The sequence below is a fragment of the Theropithecus gelada genome, chromosome 20 (genome assembly GCF_003255815.1).
Source record: "Theropithecus gelada isolate Dixy chromosome 20, Tgel_1.0, whole genome shotgun sequence".
Taxonomy (NCBI): domain Eukaryota; kingdom Metazoa; phylum Chordata; class Mammalia; order Primates; family Cercopithecidae; genus Theropithecus; species Theropithecus gelada.
In genome coordinates, this window is record NC_037688.1 from 15,088,202 (window position 1) to 15,107,312 (window position 19,111).

General features: G+C 42.4%; 1 protein-coding gene across 14 annotated transcripts in view; it reads right to left on the reverse strand.

Annotated features, from left to right (window-relative positions):
* Nucleotides 1-2,237: 2,237 nt before the first annotated feature.
* The window catches only part of FAM192A (family with sequence similarity 192 member A), a 33,687-nt gene continuing 16,813 nt past the window's right edge, over nucleotides 2,238-19,111 (reverse strand). For all 14 annotated transcript variants that reach the window (XM_025369661.1, XM_025369672.1, XM_025369669.1 and 11 more), the window contains 3 exons: nucleotides 16,826-16,959; nucleotides 13,666-13,730; nucleotides 2,238-4,287 (listed from right to left, as the gene is read on the reverse strand). In XM_025369661.1, coding sequence (XP_025225446.1) covers nucleotides 4,070-4,287; nucleotides 13,666-13,730; nucleotides 16,826-16,959 — 417 coding nt within the window. In that variant the 3' untranslated portion in view covers nucleotides 2,238-4,069. The remainder of the gene's footprint in view (nucleotides 4,288-13,665; nucleotides 13,731-16,825; nucleotides 16,960-19,111) is intronic.

The window sequence follows — 19,111 nt, forward strand, 5'->3', positions numbered from 1 at the left end:
AAATCACTTTTGTAAAATTCCAAGCTTTGGTGCTGCTACTTGGTTCCTGCACATGGATGGGAGGCTGAAAAGTGAACTTGGAAACTGAGCCAGAAAGACTCCTTTACCCTTGAATCCCCTCCATGGAGGCCTGGGCACTGGCATTTGTTTAGAAGTTTCACTGAAACCAAAGAAAGCTAGACTTAAAAGTTCAAATGAAAATTCTGGTTCTGTCACTTAGCTATGCAACCTCAGACAAGCCATTGAGCCCCTAGGAATTCTGATTTCCTGTAAAATATAGAGAAGGGCTGCTTTACAGGACTTTTTTTCCCCCAGAATGAAAGATACTACAGTCCACAAAAATAACGCACAAATGCCCCAAACACCCTGGCACATACATAGCAAGCTCTCAGTATACACTGAATGAAAGAAACCAACACAAGCAATGATGTGCATGACTATTACTAAAATAGTAATGGAAGACCAGCTTGCAGTATAAAGCACAGGTGAATGGCTGTCCCTCAGGGTTTTTCTGCCTCTCCCCTCTGCAAAGCTCTGATGCTGGGGCCATGTTACCACCGTGAGGCTCCCTCTCTCTCCGAACCGCTGCTCCAGCAGGTAAGGGAGCAAAATGTCAGCCCTTGCCAGTGTCACTAAAGCACAAATGTGTGACTGGTTTCTGTGTTCAACCTGTAACTACAAAAGCATTGCCAAGATCCTAGCCTCCCACTGAGCAGAACTTGCATTCCATCCTGCGACGCGTAAGTGGGCCAGGCATGCCAGAAAACGAAGAAAATACCCAAGTCCAAATAATCTGCACCACCATGGAGCTGTTTTTCTGGAAGGGCCGAAGATGACAGCTGAGCCATATACCCACAGCTAGGACAACTGCGCCAAGGAACCGGGTGTGCCTAAGCAATTAACATTTAGCCAAAAGGGAAGCATACAGCAAAAGCTGGTGGTTGGAGCTTCGACGACCAGATCTGACCCTTCGCCCATGCCAGTGTTCTAGCTGCAACTGAGGAATGCCAGTGGAATGGATAAACCTGCATAAATCACCACTAATGGAAGCTCTGGCTACGCCACCCAGAAACAAGGGAGGACTGATGGTAACAGCACTGAGGGTGGTCACCAGTTACTAAACACTGTGTGTCAGATACCGCACACCTAGCACCTAATCTAGGTTATCTGTAACTCCCTAGGAAGTTAGTGGTGTTATTCCTATTTACCAAGGAGGAAAGTGAGGTCCAGAGAGGTCACACTAACCTTCCCCAGTGACACAGCTAGTCACAGCTGGCTCCTAACTCATAACCACTATGGTGGAACTAGGCTGAGTTCCCAGAGAGGAGCAGCAGAAACAGCGGGGAAGGGCTTAGGCAAATGAAGCTTCTCTCTTGGGTGGGAAGGAGGTGGCCAGACAGGAAGAATTCAGGAGCTAGAGTGAAAGAAATGAGGATGCCTGGCACTAAGTCACCCGACTTAGGTGCTCCTGACTCCCAGTATAGAATGATCCTGAAAAAAGCTGAAGCCACCCCCCCACCCCACCCCTCTGAATTTGGGGAGCCAGCTCTCAGTCTCTTGCATCCTTAGATTCAGGGAAGACATACACAAGTAGGTAGCCAGCCACCTTTTTGGGTCTAGTCACATCAGCTTCCCTGGTTTTTACAGTTGGAAAAATAGATGCTTTGAATATCACACTCACTTTCTCCACCCAGTTAGGTGACACAAGCTAGATCAAATAGAGGGGGCAGTAGGATTCCTATTAGCTTTCTCCCTCACATGGTTGGAGAATTGTAAGAATCCAACCACTCAGGACAAAGTAAGCGAGCTTAAAGAAACCCATGCCAAACTTCGTTTTTGTCCCATAATTACCCAATTATAAAATCCCAATTATTAAGGCAGGAGTACTACACTTTACGGTTTAAAGCAGTGTTCCTTCCAGCCCTGTTTATTCTATTCTCCTTTGGGTTTGAACTTCAAGTCTACACTAGATACTTTCCAAGGCTGCTTCCTCTGTTGGTCAGATCAGATGCTGCTTTGTTAGCTGTGGTTTCTACAGAAGCTCTGTTTCAGTTCCAGAGCTCTGTGCTAATGGGTACAATGGAATATGATGCAACCATCACCAGTGATTCTCAGTCTCTCCTGAGACACCAGAAGATAAGTCACAGTCTGGAGTCTCACTCAACCTTCTCCACACAATCTAGCTGAGAGACACAGGGAGAGTTGGAAGCACAATATTCAGTAGAGGAAAAACAAGATCTTGTTCTCTGACAGGTTTATTAGCTTTCATGTTAATGTATGTTTTTAAATCCTGCAACCTTTTGTCAACTTCTTTCCACATCAAGAGGCCATGAGGTACAGTAATGTGGCTTGACTCAAGCCACATAAAGATGGTGACTTGATGCCCTAGCCTGCCTCCTGTAACAATGTGAGGCTGTTTTGGGTACATGCTGTAATAACAACACGACTATCACAGGAACGATGAAGCAGAGAAGCAGAAGGTGCCTACACAGTTTTACCTAAACATCTTGTTTGTTAGGATGGAGCTGACGCGCCCATACTGGCAGTCAGGAACAATTAGCACAGAGTAGTTCTGAAAAGGAGGAAGAATTCACAAAGCATCAGTTATGGGTGCAGAGAAGTCGCCATCTGCCAACGGGCACCGGAGTGTCACTGCACTGGAAGGGGAAAACGAGTGGGCTGGATGAGATCCAGGGGCTTCTCTGCCCACGTTCAAAGTCAGTAGCTGCTCTGCCTGCCGGCACCACAGTGTCAACACATTTTGTGTGTGTCTCACTCAGTCTCACACCCAAGAAAGTGAAAACAATTGACGTAGGAACAAGGGGAATGGATAAAGAACGGTACACGCTTATTCTAAAGCAGGAGAGCCTACAGATTGTCATCAAAGCTCATATCTTATCTCTTTCCTAGAGGCCTCCAAACCATCTCCCTCTCCCCCTCCCTCCTCCAGAATCCGAGGGATGAACCCGTTTCCCTTTATGAGACAAGGTGGAGCAGCACCTCTAGTTTTTGGCTGCTCATGGCCTCAGAGTTGCTGTTTGGAAAGGAAAAAGAGCAGCAGGGGCAGCAAAGAAAAGTACTAGGGCAGCACCTTTAGGTTAGAAATAGATTCCACAGTGAAAAGCACAAGTATAATGTGCATTAAACAGAGAAGGGCCTCAGTAGAACAGTCACAATATGCAAGTGTGTCCCACTCGTTTACAATATCAGGATTCCAGGAGCTGCCAGAAATAAGTCATCTCATTAACATACCTACCCACAGTTCTGATGTCTGACTATGAGTAAACAAGGCCTACGTTTGTTTCTCTAAAATTTAGAATCTTAAACTAAATCCTTTATTTCAAAAACAAACATAAAATAATTTCCCAGGCAGAGAAAAGGTCTGAGATGAAAGCTTTCTTGTTAGCAGTCCCTTCCTGCATAAACGGGGTTGGATAAAGAGGGGAGAGAGAATGGCCAAGGGTATGGAAAGCTTTCACAATGCATGCCGAGTGTGAAGTGACACCCCCAGCAGATGGGGTTTATCATCTTTACTTAGTCACACAACATCAAGGACTGGTTAGTTCCAGGGAAGGGCTCCATTTCATCACCTGGGTCAGTTCTCTTCCCCCGCATGCTCCACAATGCAGTAGAACCAAATAACACGTTCACCTACAATAGAATGTTTAAATAACACCTGTCCAATAACTGCCCTTACTTCTTTGTGCTGTCAGGAAAAGAAAAAAACAGAAAGCAATAAAACCCAAACCCTCTGGCAAGCCAGCCGGTGCCTATTCTCCTAGGGCATTTTTAGTGGAACTTCAGCTGGGCCTTGCCCTCCTCCCAATATCAGTGAGGAAAGTGGCAGCGGGATAGGTTTGCTCATGTGCACTGCAGTAGAAAGAGAAACCAAACACAATTCGGGCCACAGGTGGATTCTGGCACATTTTTAGATTGGATTGGTTAAAAATGTCATGTTGTGCACAGGATGCAGGCAAAGGAGTTTTTTTTTTGAGACGTAATGCCCGAAGGCAGCATGAACGGTCCAATCTACCCTTGGGGAGGAGCTCCCTGTGTAAGGACAGAGAAACTAGGGGGCCTCGAGGAAAGTGTTGGTTCGGAAGATGGAGGAGACAATCTTTCCGGTGGCATTGATGGTGCCTTCGCTGTCTGAGCTGGACTCGGAGTCGCTGCTCCCAGAGTAGGCGCCCAGGCCCGGGAGGATGCCGATACAGACTGCAGCAGAGGGGCAGTGGATGGAGGGGCCACTCAGGGAAGTGTTTCCGAGAGACTTGCAGGATGAGGGCTCTGCAATAAAAGATGAAAGACTGTCATTTCGTCACCCTTTTCCAAAGTTGGGGACTGACTTACTATGTGCCAGGCACTGTACCGCGGGCTTTTCCCACAGAGAAGCCTCAGAACAACACTATGCAGCCAATACTATCATCACCCTAAGAGGTGGGGAAACTGAAGGAGGAAGGGAGGCTCCAGGAGGTGAAAGGACTTCTGAAAGGGGCAGAGCTGAGACTTGAATCAAGGTCTTTTTAACTCCAGAGCCTGACTACACTCTCTTGTCCCCCATCAAATCCGAGCTGGAGAACAAGCTACTCTGGAGTGCAGCCTAGAGTGCTTTGATTTCCCCGTGCTCACACAGCTGTGAGAATCTGAAGACAGATTAAGAGAGACACTGTGAGCAATAATAACAATTCCATTAAGTTCTCAGCATATTACGCCATTCCTTATTTACTGACCAATAAGCCAGCTAGCACAGATACAATTTCAAGGTCAAACATTAGCTACAAAATAACATTCTTTTCTTTTTAAACATTTTAAAAAATCGGGTAGCCCCCTGGACTAGAATAGGCTTAGAAGGACTCACCAGAATAACGTTCTTTATTAAGAAGGGCCGCTTTTCCCAGATAGGAGAGAGGAGCAATTCAGAAACAAATTTAACACAACCTTTGCTTTCCGGTTGTGTTCTTTTACAAATGAGAAAACTGAAGCCTGTCAGGTAACATTTTAAGGCCATGCAGAATGTCACCTAGGAGCTGGGATTCTTTTTCTTACAGGAAACCCACAGTTACTCTGCCACCTCAATGACAAATATCTCAATCTAGACAATGCAGGACTTGGCTGGGCATGGTGGCTTATGCCTATAATCCCGGCACTTTGGGAGGCTGAGATGGGAGGACCACTTGAGGTCAGGAGTTTAAGACCAGCCTGGGCAACACAGTGAGGCCCTGTCTCTACGAAAAAATGTTTTGAAAAATTAGACGGTGCCAAGCGCGGTGGCTCATGCCTGTAATCCCAGCACTTTGGGAGGCCAAGGTGGGTGGATCACTTGAGGTCAGGAGTTCAAGGCCAGCCTGGCCAACATGGTGAAACCCCATCTCTACTAAAAGTACAAAAAATTAGCTGGGCGTGGTGATGTGCACCTGTAATCCCAGTTACTAGGGAGACTGAGGGAGGATAATAGCTCGAATCCAGGAGGCAGTGGTTGCAGTGAGTTGAGATCATGCCACTGCACTCCAGCCTGGGCAACAGAGCAAGACTCTGCCTCAAAAAAAAAAAAAAAAAAATCAGTCGGGTGTAGTTGTGCATGCCTGTGGTCCCAGCTACTTGTGAGGCTAATGCGAGGATTGCTTGAGCCCAGGAGTTCAAGGTTATGGTGAGCTATGATGGCACCACTGTACTCCAGCCTGGGCAACAAAGCAAGACCCTGTCTGAAAAAAAAAAAGAAAGAAAGAAGAAGAAGGAGAAAGAAAGAAAATGCAAGACTTGAAGACTAAAGAAAAAGTTAAGAACTCTACTCCAGGCCTTCCGTTCTTCCCTCAAATGTTTCCGGCCTTATTTAATCACTACAACCTCATGTAGAGGCGTTGTTCCCATTTTACTGATGAGGAAAGCCAAATGACTTGGCAAGGTTGCAGGTTGCTTAAGGCAGAAAATGTGAAACTAAACATGAATCAAAAGAGAATATACTAAAACGTTAACCTGAGCTCACTGCAGAGTTAAGGGTTGGAGTTCACACTTTGTTGCCACAGGCTGACAAGCATACTACCTTCTAGGGTTTTGCCTTAGATGTACTAACACCTCATTTGCCCAGACACCTCAAGTAAATGTGAAGAGAATACACAGTTCCAAGTATAGGAAACCAGGAGTAAGCAAACAATACCATTGAGGAGTTAGAAGAGATATCAAACGGCCCGCAGACAAAGTTCAGATCAATGCATTTGCTTGTTTGTGCAAGAAGCTCGAAGAAGGGAAAAGGAAGCTGCCAAAGATAAGCAATGTTAAAACATGGAGATGGAGAAAAGTAAAATGAAAGCCAACAATGGCTACAGAGATAGAGCAAGGCGATAAAAGAGGCAGGAGCAAATACTTGCAATATCACAAAAGCAAATTTCCTTAAAATACTAAGAGTTCTTCCAAATCTGTTAAAAAAAACAACCAACAACCAAATAGAAAAGTGAACAGAAAACATGAACAACTCACAGAAAAAGAAACAGATGAATTTTAAACATAAGGGGATAAACAATATATTGGAGGGAATGTGTTGGGAACAGCAAACTTCGTATGCTGTTCAGGGGGTACAGAGAAATTTGGCAATGTTCTTTGAACTTAAATGATGTTCATAAAAGAACATTGATTGCAGCACTGTTTACAGTAGCAAAAGAGTACAGACAACCAAAATGTCCATTAGATGACTAGTTAAGTAATGGACTACTATTCAACCACTAAGATGAATAAAGTAGCTGGGCATAATGGCTCATGTCTGTAATCTCAGCACTTCGGGAGACCAAGGCAGAAGGATCACTTGAGCCCCCCAGGAGTTTGAGAACAGCCTGGCCAACACAGGGAAACTCTGTCTCTATAAAAAATTTTAAAAATTAGCCAGGTGTGGTGATGCACACTTGTAGTCCCAGCTCCTCAGGAGGCTGAGGTAGGAAGATCACTTGAACTGGGGAAGTTGAGGCTGTAGTGAGCCATGATTACACCACAGAACTCCAAACTGGGTGACAGAGCAAGAACAAAGAAGAAGAAGAAGGAGAAGGAGAGGAAGAAGAAGAAGGAGAAGGAGAGGAAGGAGAAGAAGGAGAAGGAGAAGGAGAGGAAAAAGAAGGAGAGGAAGAAGAAGGAGAGGAAGAGGAAGAGGAAGAAGAAGAAGAGGAAGAGGAAGAAGAGGAAGAGGAAGAGGAAGAGGAAGAAGAAGAAGAAGAAGAAGAAGAAGAAGAAGAAGAAGAAGAAGAAGAAGAAGAAGAAGAAGAAGAAGAAGAAGAAGAAGAAGAAGAAGAAGAAGAAGAAGAAGAAGAAGAAGAAGAAGAAGAAGAAAGCATCTCTGTGTGTACTGTTATTGAATGATCCCCAAGATGCTGTGCTAAATGAAAAAGGCAAGGAGCAGGACAGTGTGTGAAAGTTATAATTTGGGGCAAAGTGGTCATGCCCATGTATACGCATGTCAGTGTCTGAGAACAATAAATAAAAACTGGTAGCAGTGGCTGCTCAGGGGAAATGAACTTAGTGGTTGGAAAACGGGGGAGACTTACTTTTTACTCTACATTCTTTTGTCCCTTTTGAATTTTTCCTTTCTTTCTTTTTTTTTTTTAAACATAAGTCTCACTATGCTGCCCAGGTTAAACTCCTGGGCTCAAGCGATTTTCCCACCTCAGCCTCCCAGAGAGCTGGGATTACAGGTATGAGCCACCTAACCTGGCCTAAATGTTTTATTATGTGCATATATTACCAATTCAGACAATTTTTCAAAATGCAGCTGTGCTTGGGTAGACAATTTTTTAAAAAAGCAAATACAAAAAATTCAAAGAACATCCTGAGCACTTAAACTAGGGAGGAACAGTCCCGTTTATCTCTGTAACCCCAAGAGCATCCCAGTATTAAAGCTAAGAAGGCTGCAGAAGATAAGAGGGGTTGCTTGTTTGTATTCTCTATTAACTGTAAGCCCCTTGAAGGCAAGCACTCTTTTATCACCATTCCACCCCCAGGCCATATAGCACAAGGCCTGGCTCAGAGCAGGCTTGCATCCACAAGGGTCAGAAATCAGAATGCAAGAAACTGTGTCAGACAGTTTACAGTTTCATTGCAAATGGCTAATTTGGGGGGAACGGGTATAAAAATGTGACGCTCTTTTAACATTTGGAACGTAACATCAAACTATACCATTCATGACTTAAACATGCATTGTAGTACTTATGTATACCATATAGAATGATACTTTCAGCATTCTGTTAGAAAAATTTGGTTGTTCAAAAAAAACAAACCGGCCAGGCATGGTGGCTCACACCTGTAATCTCAACACTTTGGGAGGCTGGGGCAGGTGGATTACCTGAGGTCAGGGGTTCGAGACCAGCCTGGCCAACATGGGGAAACCTTGTCTCTACTAAAAATACAAAAATTAACCAGGCATGGTGGTACATGCCTGTAATCCCAGCTACTTGGGTGGCTGAGGCACGAGAATCACCTGAGCCTGGGAGGTGAAGGTTGCAATGAGCTGGGATTGCGCCACTGCACTCCAGCCTAGGGCACAGAGCAAGACTGTCTCAAAATAAAAAAAACAAACCAACCAACAAACAAAAAAACCTTATAAGGGTATATAGATCAGTTACCTAGAAAACTAATTTATGTGAAATTGTTGAATGAGGTATTTCATTTTATCAAGTATAGACACTCCTGCTTAATGATGGGAATATGGCCTGAGAAATACATCATTAAACAATTTCATCATTGTGAACATCATAGTTATACAACCTAGATGGTACAGCCTACTACACATGTAGGCCATATGGTATATAGCCTATTGCTCCTACGCTACAAACCTGTACAGCATGTTACTGTATGAATACTGTAGGCAGCTGTAGTACAATGGTCAGTATTTGTGTATCTAAACGTAGCTAAGCATAGAAAAAGGCACAGTAAAAATACGATATTATGATCTTATGGGACCACCATCATATATGCACCCATCATTGACAAAAATGTCGTTATGTGGCACATGACCATATTTCAAAGGCGAATGGAATTTAAAGGTCTATTTTATATAGAAAAGAAGGATGAAAGTCAGAGTGCCTGTGGGGGTAGAGAACTGGCCTAATGGAAGGACAGAAGTTAGCTACAGAAATATAATCAAGGAATCTGGACCACTGTGGCATCAGAAGAGTTTAAGTAAAAAAACCCAAATACCCCAATTATCTAGGAGGTTTCAAGAAAGAAAAGAGACTGCAAATCTGACAAATTTCATTCCAAAAGCAGTTAACTGTCCAAAGAGAACAAAATGGTGCCCTCTGATCTCACCCATTTGGTGAAGTTTCCTGCCAGCTTCTGCATTTGCAGGACCACATTGTCATACTAAATTAACACAGAAAATTACTAATAGAGAATGTTCTTAGTATTCAGACAGATGCGTGACTTGGGAGTAGATGGGGCCAACTTGTGCATTCACTGGCTCTGCTCAGTGCTTAAGTTCAGAGTCTTCACTGGGGAAAGGCTGAATCTCTATCAGAGTCATAGGGGCCCAAGGAGGAAATCCTCCCACTGCTAAGGACAGGGCTGAAGCAAGCTTCAAGGAGCATTCTTCTTGTGGGGCCTTAATTCCTAGCAAAGGAGGACACTTCCTGCCTAGTTTCTGTTGCAAGAATGCAGGAGTAGGAGGAAGGGATTTAGAATGACAACAAGATGACTCTAAAACACAATTGTCTGCCTGAGATAGTCCAAAGAAGCTACACAAGTTTTCCTTTCCGTTGATTCATTTGTATAGTTCCTACCAGGAAATAAGTACCATATAGTGAGCAAATAGCTTACTTGTGGAAATACATTTAAGATTCCTATGCCAAGCGCATTTAACCCCAGCAACTCAGGAGGCTCATGTGGGAGGATCGCCTAAGCCTGGGAGTTTGTGGCTGTAGTGTGCCATGATTGCACCCGTGAGTAGTCACTGCACTACAGCCTAAGCAACAAAGTGAGATCCTACCTCTAAAAAAAATTAATTAAAAGAAAAATATTCCTATGAAGTTTTGTGTGTGTGTGTGTGTGTGTATACACAGATACAGTATAGATTTATCCTATTTAAGCAAGTTTCCTGCTTATTAAAAAGATGTCAGTGAAAAATTCCAAAATTGCTGAAGGTAGTATAAATTGGGATAACTTAACTGAAGGGGCAATTTGAGAATATTTACCTAAATTATAAATGTATATCCTCTCTGACCTATCAAGTCTACTTCAAGGTATTTAACTTGATAGATCTGTGCATGTGAAAAATTATGCACGTGTAGGATTATTACTGAAACACCAGAACAGGGGAAGAATGGAAAAAATCTAAGTGTTCATCAATTAAAAAGTGGGATAAATGATATACCCATACAATATACAATACTACACAGCCTTAAAAAGCAACAAGGAAGTGCTCTACATCCAATTATGCAATGATTCCCAAGGTACAATAACTGCTGAATTAAGCAATGAACAGAGTAGGTTAGATTACAATACTACTAATAATGAAAGTATAAAAACAATATATAATGTATTCCTGCTGAAAAAAACCAACTTGATCAAGCTTCCAGATCAAATTACCATTTTACAGGAAACACAAGGTAGCAGGAAACAGCACAGGGATGCCATCAGTAAAATGTAGAGCCAGAGAAATGCTAAAGAACAAAGACCCAGTTTCTCCACAAATAAAATACAAAGTAAACAAAATATAAATTTAGAAAGGAAGAACTTACAGATTAAATTCAAATTAAAAGGTGTATTAGCCTATCGCTAAGATGGCAATATTGCCAAATTAATCTACAGATTCCAGCAATTCCTGTATCAAAATCTTAGCTGCCTTTTCTGCAGAAACTGACAAGCTGATCCCAAATTCATATGGAAATTCTACAGACTCCAAATAGCCAAAACAATCTTGAAAAACAGAAGCCAAGTTGGAAGACTCACACTTCCCAATTTTAAAACTTACTCCAAAGCTATAGTGATCAAGACTGTGTGGTAATGGCATACAGATAGACATATATAGCTCAGTGGAAGAAGACAGTCCAGAAATAAATCCACACATTTATGGTCAACTGATTTTTTAAAAATATAAATCACTGAGTTGTATCCTTTTAAAGGGTGAATTTTATGGTATGTGAATTATACTTCAATACTTTTTTTTAAAAAAGCCATAGTAGCCAAATATAATGTCTGGTCCTTGTTAAGATCATATTTTTTTTTTTTTTTTTTGAGACGGAGTCTCGCTCTGTTAACAGCCCAGGCTGGAGTGCAGTGGCTTGATCTCCGCTCACTGCAAGCTCCGCCTCCTGGGTTCACGCAATTTTCCTGCCTCAGCATCCCAGGTAGCTGGGACTATAGGCATCCACCACCACGACCGGCTAATTTTTTGTATTTTTAGTAGAGATGGAGTTTCACCGTGTTAGCCAGGATGTCTTGATCTCCTGACCTCGTGATCTGCCCGCCTCGGCCTCCCAAAGTGTTGGGATTACAGGCATGAGCCACCGCACCTGGCCAAGATCATAATTTAAAAAAAAAAATTTTTTTTGAGACAACTGGAGAAAATACTAACTTAATATTTGATAATATTTGGTAATTATTGTGATTTTTTTTTTTTTTTTTGAGACGGAATCTCACTCTTGTTGCCCAGTTTGGAGAGCAACGGTGCAATCTCGGCTCGATGCAATGGCTCACCGCAACCTCTGCCTCCCGGGTTCCAGCGATTCTCCCGCCTCAGTCTCCCAAGTAGCTGGGATTACAGACATGCACCAGCAGCCCGACTAATTTTGTATTTTTAGTAGAGGCAGGGTTTCTCCATGTTGGTCAGGCTGGTTGCGAACTCCCGACCTCAGGTGATCTGCCCGCCTCAGTCTCCCAAAGTGCTGGGATTATAGGCATGAGCCACCAGGCCTGGCCTGTGATTATTAATATAATGGTATTGCAATTGTTAAAACAAAGAAACAAAATAAGAACTTGTATTTGCTAGAGACACATTAAGAATTATGAATGAAATGATAATGTCTGGAATTGTCACAAAATATTACAGTTGAGAGATATAAATGAAATAAAATTGGCTATGTGCTAAAAACTGCTGACTGGGTGTGGTGGCTCACACCCATAATTCCAGCACTTCGGGAGGCTGAGGCAGGTGGATCACTTGAGGCCAGGAGTTAGAGACCAGCCTGGCCAACATGGTGAAACCCCGTCTCTACTAAAAATACAAAAATTAGCTGGGTGTGGTGGCACATGCCTATAGTCCTAGCTACTTGGGTGGCTGAGGCATGAAAATTGCTTAAACCAGGAAGGCAGAGGCTGCAGTGAGCCAAGATAACCCCACTACACTCTAGCCTAGGTGACAGAGCAAGACTGTCTAAAAAAAAAAAAAAAAAAAAAAAATTGTTGAAGCTCTTTCCTGTAGGATAGCTTACAAACAAACAAAAAAAAATCACTGAAGCTTGGTAATGGGGGTTTATTATACTTATCCCAACTTCTGAATGTTGCTTAAATTATCCATAATAAAGCATTTAAAAAATACATATTTATAATTGCTTGCACATGCATAGAATAGCTCTTGATGGATACATAAGAAATGTGGCTCGGCTTGGTGGCTCACTCCTGTAATCCCAGCACTTTGGGAGGCTGAGGCAGGCAGATTACTTGAGCTCAGGAGTGCAAGACCAGCCTGGCCAACATGGTGAAATTCCATCTCTACTAAAAATACAAAAATTAGCCAGATGTGGTGGCGCACGCCGGTAATCCCAAATACTTGGGAGGTTGAGGCAGGAGAATTACTTGAGCCCAGGAGGTGGAGGTTGCAGTGAGCTGAGATTAGGTCACTGCACTCCAGCCTGGGCGACAGAATGAGACTCCGTCTCAAAAAAAAAAAAAAGTATAATTCTGTTTCCCTCTAAGGAGAACTAGATGGAAGAGGACATGGTAATGGCAGACTCTTTCTTTTTTTCCCCCCACACTCTTCTTTTTAAAAGTAGGTTCTAGAGCAAAAGGATAACAGCAACAGACCACCACCACTGGTGCTTAGTAGATGCATATAAAAAGCATCATTTTTTTTGAGACAAGTTAATGTAAGCCCTGCTGATTGATGGAATTTAGTTCAGAGTCTCAATCCCGCATGGAGTAAGAATAAAACTGAAAACACACTCTTGAATTTCTCACCCCTAATCCAGCCCCAGTAACATTCACCTTCACTTACAAGTTCTTGCCACTTAATACAGAGGCAGATTTCATCACATAAAGGTAAAAACCAAAGAAGTATACTCCTGGAGACTGTATTAAGCTTCTAGGCTCAATCCAATCCAATAGTGAGCAGGAGCCAGGTATTTACCTCCTATTGGTAGCAAGCCAGGTGAAATCAAGAAACTTGACATTTGGGGGAAACAGAAAAAAACCTTTTGTGAGCAGAGGTGGTATGACCAGAGCCTGGTAAGCATTCCTGGGAGAGTACTATTTTCACTGATCAGTTTCACTGGTTTCTAATACGATAACTTTTGCAGGTATAAAATCCTGCCTGGTATAAAATCCTGCCTGGCATAAGAAAGTTGGGTAAATTCAGTGTAGGTAGGCTTGCTTGAAGATGGAAATGCATTCATTTGCAGATGCAATGCATTATAGCCCTTTACTGTGGTTCATGTGTATTCTGAGTACAAGGAAGTAATGAAGGCTGCCACCCACCTTGATTCTTGTCATCTGGCTCAGGGTCTGGTTTCAGTCTTTTCACACTGTGGCCACTCTCTGAGCTGTAACAAAACACATGGTGATTTGAGCCATGTCCAATCTTGCAGATCAAAGCTTAGGGAATCAGGAGCACCAATAACTATTTATATGTGTCTTAGGCAGTCTCAAGAGGCTGGGATGATAAAAATGAATGAAAAGTATTCATTTCAGATTCTTAATCTCCTTCCAATTGCATCATTAGTCATAAAGACAATTTAAACTCCTGACAAATCCAGGGAATAAAGCACTGTATCTTCAAGCATCACTTCAACTTCAGATTCTTGGCCGCCTTTGTCACTCAAATTGGTTAGAACCACAGATGGATTTCAAGAATATTTAGACATGTTCATAAATGACAAACATTTAGTAATTACAGATTGAAGAAAACATCTTTAGTGACAAGCTAGAGATTCTGAGAGTCACCCAGAAGACTTTCACTAAAAGAATGTATAAGGAATGTACTTCAATGAAGAAAGAAATGATCCCAGAAGGAAGGAATTCCAGAAGGAAGGGGTAGGGAACAAAGAAACTGGCAAAAGGAACATAAGTCTAAACAAATACTGTCTGTATCAAAAAATAACATCTAGTTTGTGGTGTTCAACATGACCATACTGAAGTCACCTCTAAGACTGGGACATTACTGTGTGTATGTACTACCTGGTATTTTCTTGCAGGAAGTGCAGAGCAGGTTCCATTTAAGAGTTATGTGGGAAGCCCAGGAGCAGTGGCTCACACCTGTATAATACCATTACTTTGGGAGGCCAAGGCAGACGGATCACCTGAGGTGTTTGACACCAGCCTGGCCAACATGGTGAAACCCCGTCTCTACTAAAAATACAAAATTAGCCAGGCGTGGTGGTGTGTGCTTGTAATCCCAGCTACTTGGGAGGCTGAGGCAGGAGAATCGCTTGAACCCAGGAGGCAGAGGTGAGCCAAAATCGTACCATTGCACTCCAGCCTGGGCGACAAAAGCGAAACTCCAACTCAAAAAAAAAGGAAAGAAAAACAAAAAAAATCAGTGTATACAAAACCACAATGCAATTAAGTTGGAAATCAATGACAAAAGCGAAACGTATTTTGTAGCCTCTAAGACACTGTTATATCATCATAAGGTGTTAAAATGTGTGTGTGGCGAGGGGGAAGGCTTATCTTCCCCCTTACTGAAATATGGTTGTTACCTCAATATGGAGATTTAAAAAATACATTTCTAAATAATTCCTGAGTCAAAGAAGAAATCATAATGGATATTTTAAAATACTTAGAAGGAAATATAAAACTTATATACAATGAAAGAAGGAAATATAAAACTTACATACAGTGAAAGCTAAGGAAAATTTATAGCTTCAGATGCCTATAACTAAAAAGGCTGCACATTCATGAACTAGGTATCTGACAGTTTTTTCTAACAATAAATAAAAGAATAAACTAGAAGAGAGTAAAGAATATTCCTTTGAAGAAGGTAAGAAATTGCTGCTTGTTTTGTTCTTACGTTTCATGACATATACATGCCAATGGCTTCCAGACCTTCACCAGGCAGCAGAATCACTCATGGAACTTTGAAAACTACAACTCCCAGACTTCACTTCAAACTTACTGAACCAGAATTAGTGCGAGGCCTACAAATATAAATTATTAACAAACTCCCAGGTAATTCCAATAAACTCAGGGTCGGCCTACAAATATAAATTATTAACAAACTCCCAGGTGATTCCAATAAACTCAGGGGCGGACAGATTAGGAACTCCTGCCCCAGGAGACTAATTCATCACCTTGCTACACAAAGCAACATTAAATGATGTTGTTTCAAAACCCAAAAGGGGTTATATGCAGGTCACCAAATAAGCCACAGAGCCTTTTCCAAAGGTGATCTAAGGACTAAGGGAGACAGCTACAACACCCATTCTGCGACCACCAAGAGCAGTCTCAAGGGATAACAAATTGATCACCTGGAGAGCCCTCCCTTGGCATATTCCAGTAAAACTGACCCAGGTCCAAATCCTGCGAGTCCCTGGTCTTGTAGGAAAGCTTATGTGAGAACTTGAAAGGAATAATTCATGGTTTGGGTAGCGAGCCCTTCTCAGGATAACTCCTCCCCTCTGCTGCTATACCAGCATGACATTTTTACATGTAGGCAGTGTTCCTAAGAACATCTGCAGCAGATGGGTGGTGTGCCAAACCACAAGACTGCATCAATACATTCCCTTCAAAACATATGGCTGGTTGCCAATATATCATATTGATTTTCCTAACAGACCGCACTTAAACTTATCATTTCGCCCACAGTCTGTTGGGTCAAATCGAAATGACCAGATTCAATCACTCTGATGCCATTTCAGGATTTGGAAAGGGAGGAGCAAACATAGCAAAGAACTTCTCACAGCTTCAAGACAGTGCTATCACTTCCCCATCAATCCAACCTAGCCACAGCCAGGTCTGTAACCCTGTCAGGGCTGCCATGTTCTTTCAGGACAGGATGTCTTTGCAGCAGCTATTCCCTCTGCCTAGACTGTTCTCTCCCTTTTTGCTTGTCAAAGTACTAGTTGTCCTACCTAATCAGCATCTTTCCAATGGTTTCCCCAACCTCCCCAACATGGAGATGCACACACCCTCCAAGCAGCATTGTATGCTCCTCCTTCTTGCTCTCAGCACACCCTACATAGATCCTTTCACAAGACTCACTACCTCATTTGTCTAGACAGAAGCCTAAATATTGAACTCGAGCTCCCTATTTCTCTATGATCTTGCACAAAGAAGCGTCTCAACCTCTCAAACTCTTGGTCTTCTCATCTACAAAACAGGGATTATAATTGTACTTTCACAGGATTGTTGAAGAATACATGAGATTATGCACAGGAAGCACTTAACACAATGTCTGGTGTGGCAGATCCCCACTGAAGAGTAGCTAGTATTTATATTTGTTGAATAAATGATCAGAGAGACGAGGGTTGAAGCCTATAGAAGGCCCCAAATCTGGAAAGGGAGAGAGGCATAGGTGAGCACACCAAGGGAACTTCACCAGGACTCACGCAAAGTAAGCGTTGGCTCTGTCTTCCATTACAAGTGGTGTTTCAGAGTACATGGTCAGAGCGAAATCTAAGTTGTGGGAGTGCTGACTGACCTCTTATGCTTCACAGCTCCTGCCAACAGCTTTGCCTGGGAGAACTTGTTCTTGGTTTCTATGGGCTTCACAGTCAGTTTCTTTTCCACTTCCTTCTTGTTCTCTTGAGAAATTCCAACCTTCTTGAGGTTATTGTGAGTTACCAGTTAAGGGTCAAACTAAGCAAAAGGAAGGACAACAAATATAACCCACTAGCCCTTCAGCTGTGCTATGTAATGTCTGGCCTACTTATTTAAATAAATGCCCCACCCTTCTTTATTCTGCCAGTCAAATCCAGCCGATTCAAAGATAAATGAAAGAGACCATGGAGGAAGACAGCATAGAAAGCCCAAAATAATACAGATAAGCAAGCTTCTCCTCTGATTCTCAAGGAAAATCTGAGCATAGCCACAAAACCCACTATTACCAAGGACATGGCCAATATCATGCTTGATGGGGAAAACAAAGATCTTAAGAAATATAAAGAAAACACACACACAAAAATGTGGCTCCCCTGAAAATGTGCTTCCCCCTTCAAGGGTTAAATCAAATTTTGCAGAATGTTGTTATGACTATCAGTGGCATTTAATCTTAGACATTACTAAGACTAACTCCTGCTCCACTGGTGCAAGGAAGCATCAGAATCACCCCAAGGCTCATCAGACATGTCAAATCCCTCCCTGCCCCAAACCTACTGAATGAGGACCTCTAGAGGCCAGGGAGTTTGTTTTAAACACTCTCTGAAGGTGATTTTACACTTGATCTTAGTTAAAACACTGAGAAACAAACGATCAAAGGTGATTTTAATGAGACATCCTGTGCATATATACAACAACTGAAAAGCGGTTTTTAAAAGCATGACCAGTTCACTTGTAACATCAGTTTTTCGTTCTTGATGCCAATCTCTGGCTCTCAACTTTTTATTTTCTTTGAAGTGAAGAAAGGCCCCAAATTTTTGTCGGGGAGGTCACTTTCACTTGTTCCCTCCACCAGCCCTCCCTCCTCTCCCTCCACTTCTCCCTCCATTTTATGCTCTCTCTCGTAATGTCTTAGACAACAGATGTCTGGCCTACTTATTTAAATAAATGCCCCACCCTTCTTTATTCTGCCAGTCAAATCCAGCTGATTCAAAGATAAATGAAAGAACCATGGAGGAAGACAGCATAGAAAGCCCAAAATAATACAGATAAGCAACCTCTGATTCTCAATGAAAATCTGACACAGTGCAAGTCCTTATTTAAGATGCAGTAGTGCCTGGAACAATAGTGACATCTAGTGCCCAGGAAATCTAAGCAGCATGAATTATCAGCCCAAAGAGGTGGGTGGAAGTAGAGAATGTATGGTTAAGGTTATTTGTCTAGGCATGTTTGAACAATGGAGAAAACTGAGTTCCAGAAATCCTAAAATTCTAATTCTAATCACTCTCCAGGCAACTGACTCTGTTCTTATGGGCACAAGTTACCTTAAATATTTGCAGTATGCAACAGAAATTAGATATAATGCTCAGTACTATTATGAGTTTAATGAATTTAATGTTTTTAGGGTCATCATGGAAATAGATAATTTTTTTTTTTTTTTTTTTTTTTGAGACGGAGTCTTGCTCTGTCACCCAGGCTGGAGTGCAGTGGCGCCATCTCCACTCACTGCAAGCTCCGCCTTCCGGGTTCACGCCATTCTCCTGCCTCAGCCTCCTGTGTAGCTGGGACTACAGGCGCCCGCCACCGCACCCGGCTAATTTTTGTATTTTTAGTAGAGACGGGGTTTCACCATGTTAGCCAGGATGGTCTCGATCTCCTGACCTCGTGATCTGCCCATCTTGGCCTCCCAAAGTGCTGGAATTACAGGCGTGAGCCACCGCGCCCGGCCAATAATCTTATTTTTGATCCGCAAAGTACAAGCAATTTTTCCTTCTTAAGCCCCTCTTCTCCCAAAATGCTTTAAAAACACAAACACACCTCAAAAATCTCAAGAAACTCATTAGATGCAGCATTCTCTTAAAATTGCACCGTTTTTAACATACGCAATACTGCTAAATACTGGTTTAACCTGAGAGGAAACAACAAGAGTTCTGTTATTTACATGGTTTAAACCACAGCTTATTTGTATTCAGAAGTATCCTATTATACAACATATCATATAGTAATCAAGCAAAGCCAAGAACAAGTTCCTAACTTAGAGCTTCAATAAACAAATGTCTAATCCTTCAATTCCTATCTCAACATGTCTCTGGCTACTTGCATGCTTGGGATTAGTGCATTAGATGTCAGTAAGTTGAAAGGCCTGCTTTTTTTCAGTTTTTCTAGACAG